At 34.6% G+C, this 21,004-nt stretch overlaps 1 protein-coding gene and 1 long non-coding RNA gene across 2 annotated transcripts; one reads left to right on the top strand and one right to left on the bottom strand.

The window, feature by feature from the left end:
- Positions 1-73: 73 nt before the first annotated feature.
- Positions 74-9,735, bottom strand: LOC103405445 (golgin candidate 5). The gene is made up of 20 exons (XM_008344447.4): positions 9,473-9,735; positions 9,157-9,311; positions 7,755-8,731; positions 6,776-6,847; positions 6,000-6,074; positions 5,721-5,835; positions 4,674-4,735; positions 4,538-4,585; positions 3,945-4,229; positions 3,801-3,860; positions 3,607-3,690; positions 3,401-3,466; positions 3,224-3,322; positions 2,922-3,140; positions 2,217-2,331; positions 1,917-2,137; positions 1,611-1,670; positions 1,418-1,531; positions 525-599; positions 74-422 (listed from the first exon to the last, which is right to left on the bottom strand). The coding sequence occupies exons 2-20, from the start codon at positions 9,308-9,310 to the stop codon at positions 390-392; spliced, it is 2,934 nt and encodes a 977-aa protein (XP_008342669.1). The 5' UTR covers position 9,311; positions 9,473-9,735; the 3' UTR covers positions 74-389.
- A 9,365-nt stretch (positions 9,736-19,100) lies between these two features.
- LOC139193508 (uncharacterized) lies at positions 19,101-19,859 on the top strand. The gene is made up of 3 exons (XR_011577706.1): positions 19,101-19,241; positions 19,386-19,512; positions 19,721-19,859. It is a non-coding gene; the product is annotated as an uncharacterized lncRNA (long non-coding RNA).
- The last annotated feature ends 1,145 nt before the right edge of the window (positions 19,860-21,004 follow it).

The raw sequence follows: 21,004 nt of genomic DNA, 5'->3' as shown, positions 1-21,004 counted from the left end.
GGAGCTCAAACTTTTGGTTGGGGAGGAAAAGCATGAAAGCTGGGTGGGAATATACACCCGTAGGGCAAAGGGGGGAAAAAATAAATCTGAATTCATATTATTTGAAGGTAAATATAGTAACAAAATACTTGAGACCTTATAACCTGGCAAAATCTGACACCAGGATTCATGCTATACAACAATTCCCCCAAATTACATACATGTTTAACAAGCGCGGGCGCGTATTACGCTTTCGGTAGTTGCTACCGAACTCTTCGGCCAAAACAAAGTTTTAGGACACCCGGAACCAGAGAGTACAACATCTTTGAACAAACAATTCCCATTTACCCAGTATACATTATATATGACCATGAAGATCATGAATTAGTAGACGCGCTATAACGTACCTTTTAGGCTCCAACGGATGAGCTCATTATCTGGATCTGTAGATATACGTGGGCATATATAATTGTATAACATTAGAAAACAAACATCATGAGTTTTTAGGGGGAGAAAAATCGGACTTTAATCAGCACAATATTTACCTTGTTGACAAGCAAGTTTACTTGCTCTCTGTACATCTCCTTCAAGTCCACAATATCCGCACGAAGTTCCTCCAGCTAGACAGACACAGCCACTTTAAAATCAGGACTAGCCGTAGAATATCAATTTTCATGCTTCCCAAATTAAAAGTAGATAAACAGAATAATTGGAAAATGACAACTAAGGAAAGGGAATAGGGAATCTTCCCATCAGTGCAACTAGTCATATGTGCTATACTAAGATGGTTCATCTCTCTCTCTCTCTCTCTCTCTCTCTCTCTCTCTCTCGTTTTCAATGTCTATAAATCGGATGGAAATTAGGAGACGGAGCGTGAGTCTGAGAGAGTGCTAAAATTTAACTCTAAATCAGTTTTTTTATGCACTTTTAATCTATTCCTACTAATGCTGCTTCTGTTTTTCTCTTTTAACATTTTATTAAACAGAGAAGTGATGGTAGCCTCCTTAGACAAACTTAATTGAGTCGAGACTCGTGCTGTATAACTTGGAGAAGGAAAAAAATTAGTTTAGATTGGATAGAGGGAGGCTTTATCTAATCTACCATAGCATTTGTTTGCCAAAACAAGTAAATAAAATCGTATATAGTAATAAGCGGTCGATCTCTGTGTCTATTTTAGGTATTTGGGGAATCCTCAATAAACATAATATTCCTATTATGTTAATGTCAATTGAATTAATGTTATTAGCTGTGAATTTAACTGCTGCTATGTTTGATAAACTTGACACCTGAAGAAAACTTATTAACCCGTCCATGCACACAGTAGCTACACTTTAAGTTTTAAACGACTTTTTCAAGATCTCTAAAGGCTGAGCATTACATGTCATACACATGAATCATTTAGACAATTTATACGTAAAAATTTGAAACTTAAATGTACCTCCTCATCGCGTTCGCCCATTAGCTCCAGTGCAGCAGAGTGCCGTCTCCTTAGTGCATCTAGCTCTGCTCGCATACCAGGCAACATGACAGCCTCTGTCCTTAACTTTTCACACTGCAGCAACATGATTAATCTCTAGCTCAGTTATAAGCAAGATACCTCCATACAATAATTAATTCAGATTCAAACTCACCTGTTCTGTCATTTTGACCAACTCCTCAGCAAGAGAATCACGAATAGATTCCATGGATGCCTGAAGTAAAATTGATGAAAAACGTATCAGACAAAACACAGTAACAAACATTTTCTAGGGGACTTAAGAGTCCATGTTGGTTCTATGCTAGTTCTTTTAGTGTTTTGTTTTTTTCAAGGTGTAACGCCTAAATTAATCTGGAATATTAATTCAGAATATTAATTATCAAAGCAAACAATACTATAACATGCGATATAGTTCTCAGTGACATTTCTGTATATGAGGAGCTTGAAAATTAATACGCACCAAACGAGACATGTAAGATGCTAGTTCACCCTCCTTCTGACGAAGAGAAGCTTCAAAAGCACTAGGTGTCATGCTCTTCATATAGTACGGACTCATGGTTGCCTCTCCAGCATTTCTCCTCTCAGAGAAACCATCGGATGAGTCTAAAGATGCTTGCAGAAAATAGCTTTCCTCCATGCTCCCTAGGCTGCTAGCACTTGAGAGTTTTCGGCTCAAGCTTCCTGTCAAAAGTAAACAAAATTATAGCATAGCCGACAGACAACTGATGTAACATAATTTACATAAGCCAAAGCATCAAACCATTCTCTACAGCTGAATTGTGCCTTGTTATAGTAGTCTGATCAGATACAGTAGCAGAACGGACACGAGCCGTCTTTTCCAACTCTAACCTAGCAGCTTTCTCCCTTTCTACCTCCTGTCAAAATCAAAAGCCTAAGTCAGGAAAGCTAATGATCACTAATGTTATATACTGAACAAGGAACTCAACTTTGTATGCTCAGATTAGTTTCAGATCAACTGCTTCTGCCTTTTACACATTCTTTTTGGTATGAATAACATTTTTGTTGCATCAAATATGAAATACAAATCATAATTTGTAACCGAAATAAAATACTAATAATAATAAACTATTTCTAACACTATCAGGAGAAGTTCCTATGTCTTACTGCCTATTTATTTTAATGGATTCTGTTTCTTACTATCAAGATTAAAAGATTGCGACCGAGGAGAGGAATAAATCGAACCGAAACAATGGGAGTTCTCTAAACAATTTAAGCATATATGGTTCAACAATTTCTTTTCAGTTGCCTTGCTCATCACTTCCGATTTTTTTTTTTTTTTTTGCCATAGTCACTTCAGAATGTAGATACATCAAATCAACTCTTGCTATTACAAATATTAAAAGGAGCAATTTCACTTAACAATCAGACAAATAAATATGAGGAGAGAGGCCACTTTCATAGAATTGAAATACAATATATTTATCAATGAACCAAGAAGCATCACCTGCTGTAGCAGTTCCCTGTGCATCAATGCATCTTGTAAATCTTGCTTATGTTTTCGCCTGAGTTCCCTAATTTCTTCTTCAAGCTGGCTTGCACAGCCTTCTTGAGTGTCAGCTTCCTCCTTTGCTGCAAGGTACTCCTGCCTATTTTCAGCGGCTCTTTGTCTCTCCTTTTCAACAGACTTACTTAACTGGGATTGCTCAGCTCTAAGACATGAAATCTGAGATATATATCTGGTATAAGTTAATGAAATAATAACAAAATTTTGATAATTCCCACTGATACAGCCCATAGAAATCCAACCTGAGCCTCAAGAACATTAATTCTAGAGAAGGTTTGAGACAAGCGCTCATTAACAGATTGCTCTCTTTCCTCAGCAGCTGCAGCTTTGGCCTCTGCTTCCTGTAGAAGCATTAAAGATAAATGACCCTATACATATTTCAAATTCTAAATCATAACTTGCCAAGACATTCCACAAACCTGGAGTCGAGAGTTAAGAGACCTCTCAACAGCTGCCCAAGCTTCTGCTCTTCTTGAAGTTGTTTCCTGTTACCAAGGAAACAATAAAGAGTCAAGACTGTAATCAAACTCCATGAGCCTGACTCTAAGCAAATTAAAGACCAGCATCCAAGGTGCATTAAAATCCTCAAAGTATGCCCTAAAAAAGCATTCAACTCTGCACTCACCTGCATAGCTTCAATCTGCCTAAGAAGAGGCCTAGTAGATTCTGGTACTTGGGTAATCAACTCCTCACATCGGCGCTCACTTGCCTAGAAAAAAACAACATTAATCAAATAAATTGCAATACATTTGCAACACTTGGAGCCAAAAAAATATATAAGAAGAAAAGTAAATGACAATCAAAGGAAGCTTTACGGACTTGATAACGTTTTTGAAGATCCTCAATGTCCCGGCGAAGCATGTCTTCTCTAAATACTGCCTGAAATTAAATGAACAGGTAACTTAGGCCACAACTTTTGGCAGGTCAGCTTAAACAACCAATGACAATAGACAAGTAAAAAACCTGCTGTTCCTTTCTAGTTAGAGTCTGCCGCAACTCTTCAAGTGCCTGAACTAGCAAAGCCTCACGTTCCTCGGCCTCTTTTAGACGCTTCTCTAGTTCAGATCTGGCTTCATCGTTGGCTCGTGCCTCGGCCATAGCTTCTGCCTCCTTGGCAGCAGCCAAAGCATTAGTATAATACTCTTTCTGTAATGCAAGTTCTGTTTGGTGCTTTTCAATGCTTTCCTGCAGCAACTTTTCTGTTGCTGTCTTGTCCTTCTTAATGCTCTCTACTTTATTCTCTTCTACCTGAAGGAAGAACCACAGACATAGTACTAATGACAGCCATTTTTGCACCAAAGAACGAAGACCATTCACTAGATGCAAACTCATTATCCATATGTATATTACCATATAAACATAAGAGTGAGAACAATAATGTTCCTTTGGTTAAATAGTTGATTGTTTCAACCTTGCAGCTTTGAAAGAAAAACGAGGGCTGACCAATTTAAGTGTCATAGCATCAATGTCATTTCAAATTCTATGATGACTGAAAGAGTTTACTTTGAAAAATTAAATCAGAGAACCACAATTTTAAGGATTCTAACTTGAATTACCTGAAGTTTAGTACTCAACCCTTTCTTCTCTTCTTCCAACTCTCTGATCTAGTATTCAGTAGAAAAAGATAAGAATAGCTAGCAGGGAAGGATTAAAGAATGAAAAATCAGACAATAAGTAGACCTGCTGGCATACCTGAGCCCTTAATTTCCTAATCTGAGCTTCTTGAGCAGCCTGCTTTTTTGAAAGCTCTTCGCCTGGTACAAAAATTGAATATATGAAGGAATTTTCATAATGATTGAAATATGAAATCTAGTCAGAAGTCCTCTGGTTTAGCAGATAACACACAATTTCAATGAATTACACATAATGTCACAGAGAGAGAGAGAGAGAGATGTTCTTAAAGACTCCAGAAAAAGTCAGCTCACTAAAAATTCTTAATGCTTAAGGGCCAAATTCATTTTAGCCTTTCAAATCAATGATTTTCACAATCCATCCCAAGCCTACCTTTTGTCTGATTTGTCATTTGCTCTCTATCTACATTTTATGCAATCATTTCCTCCCTACCCTAAAGCGAAGTAGCCCCTCTCATCCTTCACAACTTTGTTATTTGCTTGCTCCATCAACACAGAATGGAGCCATATTTAGCTAAGAAAAATGATAACCAAACTTACTTGAGCCAATGTCATGAAAGCAACTGTAAACTGCTGTATTATGATTCCTACCCTACACTAACGCCAAGTAGCCCTTCTCATCCTTACAACTTTGTAGTTTGTTTGCTCCATTGACACGGATCAAGTCATCCATGAAGCAATATCTAACTAAGAAAGAAAAAAATTATTGAAAGCTGTACTTTACCAATCTTACTCAAGAAATATCATGAAAGCAACTGTAGATCATTGGAACAACTCAAAATTTTCATAATGACCAATGCAGCAACCTTAACCAAATCACTTTCCCCAAGTATCCGAACCGGATTATTATCAGTTTCCCAGAATACTTAACAATAATTTTTTTCTTTGACAAAGACTCCTTCCATAAATTTCCATCTTGTACAAGAAAACTTAATAGAACTGCTATAAGTCATTGACAAATCTGGGAACTAGCAAGAAAACATTTGTACCTAAACATAAGCAGACTAGCTTCATATATATTAAAAAAAAATCCAATACATTTTTGTCAATACATATATAGAATATGTAGTAAACTGAACCAAATATGGAGGGAAAATAATATTTTTACCTTCAGCCATAACTTGATTAATTATTTCATCTTTTTCCTTCAGAAGAGCAGCTGCGTCACTTTTCTTATTCTGTTCCCGCCTAAGTGTGTCCCTTTCCTTAGTAAGAGCATAAACCTGAAATCATACAAAGGAATATAAAATATCAATACAATAGCAGTAAGGATTTAAACAAACAATACAAAATCCAAGTTAGCATATGATCGAAAACATAGTGCGCACAGTTAACAGTTAGATCAATCCCAGCACAACTTTAAACAAGAATTTTTTAGAAGAACTACCTTCCTTTCAAGTGTTGCAACCCTTTGATGATATTCCTCTCGCAGAGACTCAACTTCTGCATCACTGGATTTTCTCTGTCCAATTACTTTCACCAGTTAAAATGTGAAAATCTAAAATAAAAGTACTTTATTACAATGCAATACTGCATGACTGATAAAGCAATTCAAGGGGGAAAAATAATAAATTAATAATGACAAGGTGAACCAGTCAGCCATGGTTGGTTTCAAGAAAGACCAGAAGTTTGTCTAAACATCAAATGTATAAATAAGGACAACCATCAGATTGTATGTGCAAACTGGTAACTTATAATTCCATAACATGATAAATTACACTGAAAATGATAAAGCATCATGAATGATTCCCACTACACAAAATGAATAATCAAAATAAAATATATGCATTCAAGTTTGATTTACATAAAAATAAATAAATCACAAATGATAGATTAATGCATTTAAATTTTAAAATAATAAATCAACATAAGTAATGATACGAAGAATTAGCATAATGTGGCTGATATAATTTCACCCATATTTTTTTAATAAATGCTTCAGTGACAAGCCAATGGGAAAACTGCCTCTGTCTGAGAATTTCCCTGATTGGCCTTATTTGCGGACAAACAAATGTGAAGAGAAGGCCATTTATGGAAGATGGTAGTGAATACAAGTGCATCATACACCAAGTGTGAACAAATCAAAGCAAAAACATACATGAACAAGTCATTATCAAATGTACCCAAAATAACTAAGAATAAAAAATGTACAAATACACCTACTTTCAAATCCTCAATCACAGTTTTTAATTGCTCATTTTCGTTCATAAACTTTGCAATCTCATCAGCTTTTGCCTGGAAAAGGAATCAAATATATTAGATGTCAGAACAGAAGACAAATAATGAAATGAACATGAACAATGAAACATAAATGCGCCAAGAGAACCACAATGGATAGACAGCATAAGAAATTTTATTATTGTTTTTTGTATTTTTAGGTACCTTATCTAGTTCCCATATACACAAATGGATAATGTTTCTTTTTCCTATATCAACACAGACACGTAACCTGAAAATGCCAGGTTTTCAGGTTAACTATCCAACTTTCATACACACACACACACACACACACATATATATATAGGGTTAGGATCCTGGGACATAGGCTTTTAACACCCATTTTGTAGGGCCCACTTCATAATGTATTTCAACGACCTGAACTGTCTATATTTTAGTACATCATCATAGATCATCCTTGCAAAAAATTGGACAAATCCAAAACAGTAACACATTCATTTGTAATGAAGAAAATGGCCGAATACGGTTCTACAAACAAACGCTAAATTTAATCCAACGGTCATATGGTTTCGGATTTGGGTAATTTTTGGTAGACGTGATCTTTGAGGGAAGACCTAAAAGATAGACGGTTCAAATAATTGAAATACATTACGGAGTGGGCCCTGTGTGCCAGAATGTGTGTCAAAAGCGTGTGTCACCGGATCAAATGAAATGAAGAGGATCAAGGGAAAGAACTAAACAGGGGGTGTGTGGATGGAAAAAAGGGGTGTGTGGATAGCACCACCCTATATATATATATATATATTGACACTACACACCACTAATATATTAAAATAGATTCAGTCAAGAAGTTCAGCAGCGGTGTCTGAAGTGTCTATCCACTAAACTGACTGTAACAATAAACAAATGGTTAAAGTATTAAAAGCTCTCAAATAAGCTGCTACGTATTCATTTCATTGTGTACCTGAGCTTGTCTTGCAGCTCCTAGCAATGCAGCTTCCATCATTTTAGTCTCCATCTTTGCCTTCTCCAATTCAATCAAAGCATCTGAAGAGCCAGATGCATTTTCTCCTGAGCTCTGCTCTTTAACGTCAGCTTCATTATCATCAGCTCGTTGATCAACTTCAGGTTCCTCAACAACAGCATTTTGCTCTTTCAAAGCCAATTCAGAAACTGCATCATCAGAAGGATGCACATTGGGTAGTTGATTAGTAGAAGATCTACCAACATTGTGAATCTCCTCCGTTGAGACGGAGGGCTCATCCAAACCTCCAGGCTGACTATCAGTCGATGACTCAGCTTCAACTGGAGAAATCATATCAACATTCTCTTCAACCTGCGTCATATGTCCATCCTTCTCTACTTGTGGTCTATGTTCATCCAAATTCTCATGCACATCGACTATACCATGTGCCCCACCAAGCAGAGCAGTACTAGCTTCCTCAACTTGATCCGCATCAACAGATCCTGACTTTTCCTGCGATGATTCTGAATTTTCTGAGGGTCCCGCCATAGAAATCGTGTTGTGTTCTTGAGAATCAACAGAATCTGATGGGCCAGCATTCTTAACAGTCGATTCAGGTTGTTCAACTGGCACTGAAGAAGACTCAGATTCAGATTTTTCAGACTCTGCTATCACAGTCTTTGTTTCCCCCACAACCGTAGCAGGGTTATCATCTTTTTCTTCCTTGACAACTTCATTTTCCTCTTTAGCAGCCATCTGTTCAGTTGTAGATTGTTGCAAAGTTTCAGCTTTGGCCCCTTCTTTCTCCTCAACCGTAGATGTTATCTGTAGAGATTCAGTTTCCCCAGGTGATTTGTCAACCTTAGGTGGAAACTCAGAAGACCGGGCTTTCTCTGATGATTCAACATTACTTTCCTCATCTTGTTGCCCCATAAAGGACATAATCCTTTCAGTAGATGAAGGCCATAATCCTGAAGCTGTCATACATATAGAGAGGATATCACATTTCAATTTCCGTCCAAAATAGAGACTCAGAGAACATAAATAGCTACCGAATAATTTTCAAGTATTTAAAATCTCTTTTAGCCGCTTATAGTGTACACGACTTCCAACCAAAAAAAAAACCCATCTCCTAGAAACACACTGGGAGAAATCACAATTTACCATTAACCGAAAATGCAATCTATATAAGCCCTAAAGACGGCATTCTTTCCTTGTGGTTTGATTGAGCAAAGCAGTTTTAAGTTGCGTAACACGAACCATGACACCATTTTACTTAGTGAAGCATAGAATGTAGCTCATTTTTGAACCCGATAAGCAATATCATAAAACTCATGTAACAAGATACAGAAAAATAGATAAAGTGAGACAAATATGAACAATGTGTGAGATTGAGAAGTACCTTCATTGCCGGATTCGGCTTTCTCTCTGTCTTCGAACCCAAGGGCGCTATCGAAATTCTTCTCGATGTTCTTAACGCTCTCCTGGAGCTTGTTCACGGCCCCGGCGAGATCGGGAAAGTTCCCCAAAGACACTTTCCCACTGAACCACGCCATTCTGTAAACAAAAACGAACCGAATCAGATTCAGATTCAATTCACATTCAATTTCGAAAAACCAAACAAACAAAAACCGATCGGAATGGAAACAAAATATAAAGAATGATCAGGATCCGATTCGAAAAGGGTGGAATCGGAGAGGAGCGGAAGAGAAATGAACCTGGTTCTGGGGGTCCGATTAATGCCGGCGGATTTGGGGATCAAATCATGGCGGTATGCTTCGTTGAGCTGAAGGAAGAAGCTTCTCCGTGATTCGCGTCTAGTTTCCGGACAGGTGAAATGAGAGAGAGAGAGAGAGAGAGAGAGAGAGAGTTAATCCGAATTCTGATTGCTCGTAAAAACTAGAAATTCGAAGTACTGAGTTTGACAAGGTACACGGCGCCGTTTTTCGTTAAACTAATGGCGCGTTTAGGTAACAATAATGAAAATACGAGGAATTGAATTGAGAATAAATTGAATTGAGGAGGAATTGGAATGATGCAAAGTCAGAATCGGATTCCTGTTGAAGATGTTTACTTAAATGTTCTGGAATCGGAATAGAATTCCATAAAGCTGTTTACTAATTCAGCAGAATCGGAATATAAACTAGTATGATTACTAAAATGCCCTTGTCCCAAATCAAATATTTTATATACTTTAATGAGTTTATAAAGAATAATCTTGGAAATAAAAAAAGTAAATGAGGGCATAAAGGGAACAAAAGTGTCATTTCAATTACCCAAACAATCAGGAATTGGATTACCACCTATATCTGGGGAATCCAATTCCACCAATACAAGGAATTGAATTCCAAAATTTGTGTGGACCCCATTACTTTTTTTATTCATCCATGTTTAGTAAACACCGGAGTATTCCGTAATCGAAATTCAATTCCACATTCTCATTTCGATTACGAATCATAAAAGTAAAAAGAATTCCTTTTGAAGGAAAAAATATATTTTAAAATATTGGGATCTGACTTGTACCACAACCTTAATAATTTTTTTCAATTCATTTGATTAGACAAATAAAAATTGAAAAGGGGTTGAGAAATAAAAATAAGTATATAAATAGGAGTACCCTTTGTGTATTCATGTCTGTTGTTTTCTTTAATTTTGTTCAATATAAAGATAAAAAAATAAATATGAATGTGCATAGAAATAAAAAGAGTGCAAAAACCCACATTTTTTAACCTTGAATGAGGATCCTCTTTGTGAGGATCTCGAAAATCTTTTAATCGTGTACATTCATCGTATATCATACGGTCAGAAATCATTTTAAAAATTTTATTTAAAATTGAACACAAATAGTACCTGACGAAAATTAGCCGCACGATTTACAATGAACATATACGATTAAAGAATCTTCTGAATGCTCACAAAGAAGATCGGAGAGGATCCTCATTCTTTAACTTTATACTTCAAAGAAATGGAGCTTTATATTTAGAGACAAAAAATTTCACTATATGACGAAAAACTCCACTAGTTTTTAAACATGTCATGGAGAAACAAAAACATAAAAATAATTCAGCCCAGCCCAAAAAAATGAAAAAAATGTTTTAAAATACCAATCATATCCCTACGACTTTAGGGCTGTTAATAGAACCCAGCTCCCACAACTCCAACAAAATTAATATGTGCCACATGCTCAACCCATCATCGACTATTTATACATAATCAGTTTTGAAACTATATGTAGAATTAGTTTGTATATTTTATTATTAGAATCAGTTCAATCCGTCATCGACCATTTTTGCAGAATCAGTTCAACTAGTTTTCTACCATTTTTGTAGAATCAGTTCAATCCGTCCTCAACCATTTTTGCCAAAGTTCTAAAAGACGCTAGGCGCTAGTCAGGTGATAGGCTGGGACCTAGCGCCTAAGCGGCTAGGCTCCTAGGATCTAGGTGGACTAGAAGAATTTAAGTAAATTTATTATATATATATATATATAAAGGGAGAAGGCCAAAATGGTGAAACATTCAGAAACTTGAAAATACCCCTTTGTTTTCTTCACAACCAAAACAAACAAAAATAAAAAGAGATAATTCAAACCAAATGGTAAAATCGTTCAGAAGATAAGAGGATAAACGTGGATGTCATTTTTTAAACTGCTCTCAGCAGTTACTGTTGGGTTTATATTTTTCTCTATCATGCAAAATCTAGATCATCAATGGCGTATCCACCTACAAGGCTAAGGTGGGCTGTAGCCCAGGGAGGTTTTCTGGAAGACTGATATCTATGCACTCATTTTTACTTCTCACACACCCCTCTCAATTTTCGATTGTTCGAATCGAAAGAGTTGGAGATGATCACTAACCGAAAATTAATAAGGCTCTTGGAAGTAAAAATGGGTTTGTGAATAGAATTATTTTTTTTTGTAAAATCATGTTTATAGCTTACTCAATTTCAATAGAGATTATTATTTAATGTATATTTTATAAAGGGTAGGTAATAAATAATACGTTTTATGCTAAAAACTATAAATTAGTTCTATCTCCAGTTTTTTTTTTTTATCATATTCTTTAAAGAAAGGGACCATTTACCCTATGTAATTTAGACCATATGTTTCTTACTCAAGAAAAGAAAAATAATTTCTTTAAATCCACAATTAAATCCTTATGTCCGCAATTCCTTAACACTATGTTTGGATGTGGGAAATAAACTTGGAATTTGGATAAAAGTCAGAATTTATAAATTGACATGCATCAATTCTCTTGTTTGGATTTATAATATAGAAATTTAGAATTTTCGCGTGGAAAAAAAAATTGGAATTTGGGGCCTCCAATTTCTAAGTTTAAATTTCATGTAAATATGTGTCATTTCCCAATTATAGAATTTCTATAATTGAGAGTTTAAAATTAACAAATTCAGTTTTCAATTCCATTGTTCTTTTAAGTTAACCAAACAACAAAATTTACAAATTGTAGAAAATAAAATCCCTTCATTTCAATTTCCATCATTTTAAAATTTCTCAGCAATCTTAAATTTCTTTATCCAAATATAGTGTAATTTTCGTTTCGATTTTCCAATAAATGTCACATTTGGTACTTTCTTAATCTCTATATTTACTTATTCTTGATTTAATTAGTAGGTTAATTATTTATATGGTCAATGAATTTATCAGTTAGGGTTATGATTTTGAGAATAGTTTATTTATATTGTTGTTCTTTTATATTGATTATTATATAAGTTTATATAAGTAAAAAATAAACATATGATTTTATAGTACTATTTTCGATTAGCTCACACAAGGAAAAAATTCTGGCTTCGCCCTTGTAGATCATCTAAGTCTTTCAGTATCAAGTTTTTTATATATTTTTTTCTTCTATTTTCTTGGAGTTTGATTTCGGTATGAAGTTAATTTTTCGTTCAAATGCAGAAATGTTGCGGTGCAGGTCTTTAAATTTACGTTTCAAGCTATATTTTATTTTTTGAGTTTTCAATTATAAATTTTTTTTTTAATATAATTACAGGTGCTTTCATTGTTCTCCATGGTTATGGATTACGCTTCAAAATTGTTTCTCCATGATTGCTGCCAAAAACATGAAGTCTCTAATGGTCTGATCAAAAGGTTTTTTGTTTTATTCACTTTTTTTCTTTAAATTCAGTTTGTAAATTCTTCATATCGTTTCAATTTAAATTATTTCTTTTACTTTCTCAACTTTTTTTTCCATGGAAATCCAACGCCAAGCATTCATGGGTGCTTTGCTATTCTTTAACATTATGTTTGAATGAAGAAATTTAAGATTACTAAGGAATTTTAAAATGACGGGATTTTATTTTCTAGAATTTGTGAATTTTCTTATTTGGTTAACCCAAAAGAAAAATGGAATTGAATATGGAATTTGTTATTTTTAAACTCTCAATTAGGCCTAGCAAACGAGTCGTGTTTTCGTGTTCGTGTTGTTTTTGTGTAACACCTGTTATCTTAACGGGTTGTGTCGTGTCACACCCGTTATCTTAACAGGTCCTTAACAAGGGTAAAGTGACTCGACCCGTTATGACTCGTTAAGAAAAAAAATATTTTTTTTCTTAAATTTGCACATACCACACATTTCCACATACATATTACTTCAAAACATTAAAGCACATTTGTCGTTTAAATACTACATCTACACTCGAAAATAAGAGCCTAATAAACAAACATTCATACACTACTAATCTATTACAAAATATTAAATGTGCAAGGATATGCAAAATGAAAGAGTTTTTGTTTTCAAGGTTGTGAAGCCTTTCTCAAAAGTTTAAACCTTCCCCATGGAACTCAAAGCTTGCATGTTATTCCTTTTACAAAATCCTCAATTTTCATCGATCATCATGACATAAGATTTTATGTTATCCACTGGTGTAAATATTTTAAATTAAAGATAGAATTCATTCCTTGTATTCATATAGGGTCAATGAGTGTAGCTGTAAAAAATCATCAAAATCAGAGTTAAAATAATCGTTAAATAGTGATTTTTCGTTGATAACCGTCGAAAGGTTTTGTCCCATTACTTGATCTCTGAATGTTTTTTTTTTTTTGGGTGTATGCGATCTTGAAGCATATACCAACAAGTTTGACGGTTTGATCGTTGAAATTAGTTTCGTATAATGCGTATCATATCAAAACGATAGATTCACTAACACTTAGAGTTTATTTATACTTTCATTAAGTATAACATAAGATTTTGTGGTATCCACTAGTGTAAATATTTTAAATTGAAGATTGAGTTCATTCATTGTATTCATATAGGGTCAAGGAGTGTAGCTGTAAAAAAATCATCAAAATCGGAGTTAAAATAACCGTTAAATCGTGATTTTTCGTTGATAACCGTAAAAAAGTTTTGTCCTGTTACTTGATCTCTGAATGTTTATTTTTTGCGATTTTTAGCACATGCGATCTCGAAGTATATACAAACAAGTTTGACGATTGGATCGTTGAAATTAGTTTCGTAGAATGCGTTGAAATTAGTTTCGTAGAATGTATATCCCATCAAAACGATAGATTCACTAATACTTAAAAGTTTATTCATACTTTAATAAAGTATAACATAAGATTTTGTGGTATCCACTAGTGTAAATATTTTAAATTGAAGATCGAGTTCATTCATTGTATTCATATAGGGTCAACCAGTGTAGCTGTAAAAAATCATCAAAATCAGAGTTAAAATAACCATTAAATTGTGATTTTTCGTTGATAACTGTTGAAAAGTTTTGTCTCGTTACTTGATATTTGAATGTTTGTTTTTTGCAATTTTTGGAGCATGCGATCTCAAAGTATATACAAACATCTTTGACGGTTGGTTCGTTGAAACTAGTTTCGTAGAATGCGTATCCCATCAAAACAATAGATTCACTAACACTTAAGAGTTTATTCATACTTTTATTAAGTATAACATAAGATTTTATGGTAATCATTAGTGTAAATTAAATTTTAGATCGAGTTCATTCATTGTATTCCTATAGGGTCAAGGAGTGTAGCTGTAAAAAATCATCAGAATCAAAGTTAAAATAACCATTAAATCGTGATTTTTTGTTGATAACCGTCGAAATGTTTTGTCCCATTACTTGATCTCTGAATGTTTGTTTTTTGTGATTTTTTGCTGATGCGATCTTGAAGCATATACAAACAAGTTTGATGGTTGGATCATTGAAATTAGTTTCGTAAAATTTGTATCCCATCAAGTTCAGTGGTGTGTGTATATATATATATATATATATATATATATATATATATTAAGTATATTTAAATTTATTTATTTTGTACGTATAACACTTAAGAAATTGAATGGTATGTATATTTAAGTTGATCAAATGGTCACCAATTTTTAATATTTAATTTAATATATATATATATATATATAATTTTTATAGTTTTTAGGGATATAAAATTGTTAAATTATTTTTGCAGGGTTATAAAATTATAAAATTAATATTTTGTTTATCGTATATCGTGTTACCCACGTGTATACCCGAACCAACCTGTTATCTTAACAGGTACTTATCGGGTTACCTGATAACAACCCAATTCGTTATCGTGTCGACCCAAACACCTGTTAATTTCGTTTCGTGTCATGTCAGGAATTGCCAAGGCTACTCTCAATCATAGAAATTGGGAAATGACACCTATTTACATGAAATTTAAACTTGAGAATTGGATATCCCAAATTCCTTTTTTTTCCCACACGGAAATTCTAAATTTCTATGTTTATGAATCCTGGTGCATGTCAATTTATAAATTCTGATTTTTACACAAATTCCAAGTTTATTTCCCTCATCCAAACATAGTGTAATTGAATTTCCAAATTCTGTCAAAAATTCATGCCATTCAATTTTGTTTTTTTGTTTTTTTTGAAGAAGGAAAAGATTAGGCGGAAAAGAAGAAGTTCACCCATTCACCCAAGGACGAAGCTAGAGATCTACATGGATGGAGGCATCCTCAAATAATAAAGTCACAGATTAAAAAGTTCAAGAATGTACTCAACTAAGTTTTTTCTATACAATTTATTACAATATCTCTTGACGTGTTTCATGTTTTGAAATGTTGAATGACAACTTCATTACTAATACCATCAAATCTCTCTTTATAAAAAATAATTATGTTATTATTCACCCATTAATCTCTCATCCAATTTCCCAATCGATCTTCAAAATTTTTATGGTTGAATGTCACAGCCCGTCCCGGGATTCTTTATATCGGGGACGTGAAATGACAGAATTACCCTTGACGGGTATTAAGGTATGTGTGTGTGTGATATTATTTGGACTAAATACACATATTTCATAAGCTTTTGGAAAATAATTTAAGTTGGATTAAAATTGGTTTGTAATTTATGTGGTTAGGGAGTTAGAAAAAGAAATGGATGGTGATGGCTTGAGATGGACCACACACATACACTCAATCAATCCTTTCTCCCTCTCTCACCCCGTGCTCTCTCTCTCTCCTCTCTGTTTCAGTCACTCTCTCCCTCTCGAAACCGTACGGACGAGACCAAATTCCCTCTAAACATCGCGGATCGACGCCAAAAAGGTAAGGTTCTTCATCCTTTCGATCTCCTGAGTCGTTTGGTACTAGTTTTAGAACGTAAAACCTTCGAAATCACGTGAAACCCGAACCCCAGTTTTATGTCACTGTTCATGCATTCGTGATATGTTGATTTTCAGGGAATTCTAAGCTTATAGTGAGTTTAGTGAGGTCCCAAGGAAGCTCGGAGTGCTTCGTTTGAAGGTTTTGGACGTCGGGATCCTTGAGTTCGAAATTGGCCGGTTTTCTTGGAATTTCTCCGGTGAGATTTCGTAGTTTTTAGAGCCTTAAAGTAGTTTAACGTGAAACTACATGCTTAGGGCTTCATTTTGATATAAAATATGAAGAAAATGATTGAGAAATGACGGAGAACAAGGAGATTGAAAAATCTCCAGTTTTCGGCCACCGGAAAAACTAGTCCGGCGAGCCCGAGGTAGGAGAAGCGCGTGGACGCGTGCCTGTCTAAGCGCGTGGGGGCGCGTGCAGCCTCAGAAAAAATTTCTAAAAATTTCTCGACGTCTGTGACGTCGAGTAGGTCGATGTGGTATATTCATATACCCAATTTGAGCACCGTATGAGAAGTTATTATGAATTGTCGGTTATGTGCTTTAATTAACGTTTTTATAATTGTTTCGCATATAGGTGACATCTATCCCGAGGACGAGCGCATCCAGGGACGTCACGGGGGTTACGACCTATCGACTTACCAGTGAGTGGGCAGTATTTATGTTTATACCTATATACTATTGATATTTTTCTCAGAAATTGAGTTTAAATGAAAGTACGTTTTAAAATGTCATGCACGCATATTATGAGATATATGAATTGATAATTGATGCATATATATATATATATATATATATATATATATGTGAATTGGTGTTGTGGACGCACATGTGAGTATCAGGTGAGTTTTATGTTATTCATGTGAATCATTGATGATGTGAATTGTGTTGAGAGCTCATAATATGCACCCTTGGTGTTAGTGCTTATATTATTCACCGCACCGCACGCTCACTTTGGATCCAAGTAGGTGCATGTCGTACAGACCATGTGAGGGTTCCGACATGCTAGTCGTATAGATCACTAGAGGTGGTTCCGACTAGTAGGTGACCTTAGATTATGCGCGCAAATGATTGATGAGAGAAGCACTAGAGTGTATTCTTACACCTTTCTTATCATACATACTACTTTAGGTAGTTCCGATTTATGTGCAGAGTAGTGCCGTACGGGTCACCGTGGTGACTCCGGCTGGGTTGGATATTGAGCTATAGAATGAACCGTACAGGACCAACTGTGGGGTCTCCGGTTGTTTAATTATATCACATGTTATATTGATGCATCCATATTCTGTTGTTGACATATATAGCCTGGCATACTTACTGGATTTTGATAAAGATTGATGTTTTGAGAGATATGAACAAATATTATGTTATTTTTTTTGGAAAGTATACAGGTTTTACAGTGAGGGGTTAGAAATGTTTTAAATGAAATGTTTTGGAAAACTTTGGTTTTACTGACCCACTCAATTTTGTTTTGCGCCCTTCCAGGTTCTAGTTAGTAGTTGGTGGTTCATGAGGTTTTCTTCGGCGTTCTGACAGACTTCTTGCATGTAGGACTCACCTGCGGGTGTTGTAATTTAATTATAGTCCTACTTGACTGCACCTAGTATTTATGCTCTGAAATTGTGTACTGCACACTTAAACTCACTCTAGCATGCTAGTTGGATATTACTGCTAGTAGTTAGTTTTTATTTCTTCGTATTTCTCATATCTTTTGCTTCCGCATCGCACTTTTGGTTACGTCACGTTCACGTAACGGCCAGCACGCCTTGATTCTAGGATCGGGGTGTGTCACTGAATATACTCTTTCAACGATGACAATAGTGCATAAAAAAGTTAATACTAATATCACAAACAAATAAAAGAGTATATTTTTTCCAACAAAAAATAATTGAGTGGGGGCATCCGTCCTTGCCGGCCCATTGCCAGCTCCGTCCATGCATTCACGCTTCCAAGTTCCATGTAAGATGTTGGTAATCCTATATTTGATTTCTAATATGTTTTTACAATTTGTTCTAATTCTTCACAAAGATATGCGCTTTATGATTGAAAGGCATTTCACCTTTAATACAATTGTAGTATTGATGGCTTGCGGATGAGCGTAATAAGGGAAACTCTCACATCTCATATATTGTTTAAAGGTAAGAATCTCTTTAATTTGTTTGTCATCAATTATATATTTTTTTTCCTCATCCCTTCTAGGTTTTTTTTAAAGTTATGTTTAATCTATATATACTAGCATTTGCCTACACACTTTATTTGTATGAACACATTTTTTTAGAAAATGAGAAGGAGAGGGGGAGAGAGAGAGAACATGGGGGGAGTGTTTGATTTTTTTATTTTTAATATTGGATGTATTTTAACATTATCTGTAGGTGAGGCTTCAATAAAAAACAATAAAATTTGGACTTGTGAAATTATATTATTGCCCATCATTTTTTTTTGTGTGATAGAAGACTAATTTATTTTTTCACCCTCTTTTGATTAACAAAAATGATTTCATTAATTAGTAGAGATAAACGGAGAGCACCAAAATAGTGAAACATTCGAAAGTCCCTAAAATTTTCCTTTGTTTTCTTCACAACCAATTCCAAAAAAAATCGAAAAATAAGGATAAATAGGTAAAAAAACCATAACTGAACAGATACATAAAGCAGAAAAAAAAAAAAATCCCTGGAGAAAATGGAGTTTAGAACGTGGAATAGAGACAGTTATCGGAAGAGAGCTTACCTTTTTATTCCTAGTTTACAGTTATCAGAAGAGAGTAAATTCGTTGCCTTTTCTTTCTTTAGTCTAAGTTTATCTCTTAGTTTCTCTACTGCAAAGTCTGCGATGGTTTGAGGACATCCTCACGTCGCATAATGGAATCAAACTCTCCAGGGTTGGATGGTTTTTTCCTTCTCTTTTTTAGAGTAATTTTTTGGATTTCTTCTCGCAGTTATTATGAAAATAAGAGATTGATAAGGAACTTCCCTTCCCCAGTCCCCCCAAATAACAATAACAAATTAGGCTTCTTCATTTTCAGACTCTCTTGGGATCGGCAGACAGAGGGTTGTTGCATTGAAACCTCGCCGTTTGGCTTCTCCGCTCTTATGAAATTTTATCTCTTTCCTACAGCCAGTTCGTGAGGGCTCTTTTCAAATTGAGGTTTTGTATGTATTCTATCTCTTAAGATTTGATTCTTTGTGTTTTTGGCTTATTTTTTGTCTGATTTCTCAAACAATTTGGCTAATGAAGAGTGTATAGACATACAATTGGAGAGTGTATTATTTTCTCTTTGTTTTATGTATGTATTTAGTTCTATTGTAGTTTTTATCTATGCCTTGAGTTTTGACCTCTCTATCTTTTTATCTTTTGTAGGGTTCCAGGTTAATGGCGAGAATTATTCAAGTATGCCACATGATTTCCCGTGAATTTTTTTCCCTGATAATTGTGTTTGAGTGATTGAATGTGCACATGTGAGTTCTTAGGTTTGGGCCCGTATTTATCGGGAGAAGAAAAACATAAAGTGGAGAACATAATAACCCTAGCATGACTATATATGAAATAAATTAAAACTATTAAAAACTCATATTTTTGGTGTATTGTTAGGAAGAAACACCTAAACTACGAATCTGTATGGAATAGATTCATTATATGATAGATTAATTGTATGGGTTTGCTTTTAGTACTAAATCTTTTGGTTAAGTTTCATTTTTGCTGACTTTTAATTTTTTACTTGCCTTGGCGGGACTTTTAATTAAGTATGTATCTTTGGTGTAATACAATCATATTCTTGAGGTTTGGATTTTTGTTCTCCTATGTTTCTTCCCATTATTTGTTTGAGCATGTATCTTTAATGTAATTACGAATTTGTTGTTAATCTCCCTCTTTAGATCTTTGGTGTAAATACTTTAGATCTCTTTGATGTCTTTTCGGGTTCTTTTCTCTTCAGGTTACTATTACTTCTTTGCCCTACAAGTCATAGCTTGGCTAACAAAATTGAGAACAACGTCTGATATAGTTTCGTTTTATTTTTTTTTTTATCAAAATGTTCGAATTAGTTTAACGCTTCTCATTTTGATAATTGCCTTGCCCTTGGTTTGATAGCATTTGGGTTTAAGCGTTGATAGAAAGTATCTCATTCCAATCATCAAGTCATCTTTTTACTTTGATTCTGTTAATTTTTGTCTATGTACACAAAAATATGCAGATTTTGCTTTCTAATTTGAATTTGCTACAAATTGAGAGGCTTAAGGACAATCTCTGTTCAGAGAAAAATAAGTTGGACAAAGAGAGGGCATGTATATGGAACATGATTGGTTGCTATATTACTTTGGGACGAGTTTTGATATTTTTAGAGATTAATGAGTTTGTGGAGATTTTGCTTTTCACATCTTACTTTGTTTTGAACTTATTCATTAGAACTGAACTTGAACTTTTAAATTGTAAGACTTTAAGACACAACGGTTGAGATTAGAGAGGTTCAAGTATATATATCAAGAACCTAGGCATTGCAAGTCTATAAATTCCAATTTGTATTACTGCTAACCTGTATATACCATATGTAATTAGGAATTAACTAAGTACAAACTACATGAGAATGGAGAAAGCGATATAATAGGAAGAGCCAAAAAATACTTGGAGACAATCAAATACTGGACA

This window comes from Malus domestica, chromosome 17, assembly GCF_042453785.1.
Source record: "Malus domestica chromosome 17, GDT2T_hap1".
NCBI lineage: Eukaryota > Viridiplantae > Streptophyta > Magnoliopsida > Rosales > Rosaceae > Malus > Malus domestica.
The sequence above is the reverse complement of the archived record's forward strand: the minus strand, read 5'-3'. Positions and strand labels throughout refer to the sequence as shown.

Bases quoted from the DNA above. Each gene is read 5' to 3' on its own strand.
- LOC103405445 (XM_008344447.4), bottom strand. From the start codon at position 9,310: ATGGCGTGGTTCAGTGGGAAAGTGTCTTTGGGGAACTTTCCCGATCTC. The intron at 8,732-9,156 runs GTACTTCTCAAT...TATGTATGACAG, and splicing joins AGCCGAATCCGGCAATGAAG to CTTCAGGATTATGGCCTTCA. The intron at 3,467-3,606 runs GTGAGTGCAGAG...CCTTGGTAACAG, and splicing joins GGCAGATTGAAGCTATGCAG to GAAACAACTTCAAGAAGAGC.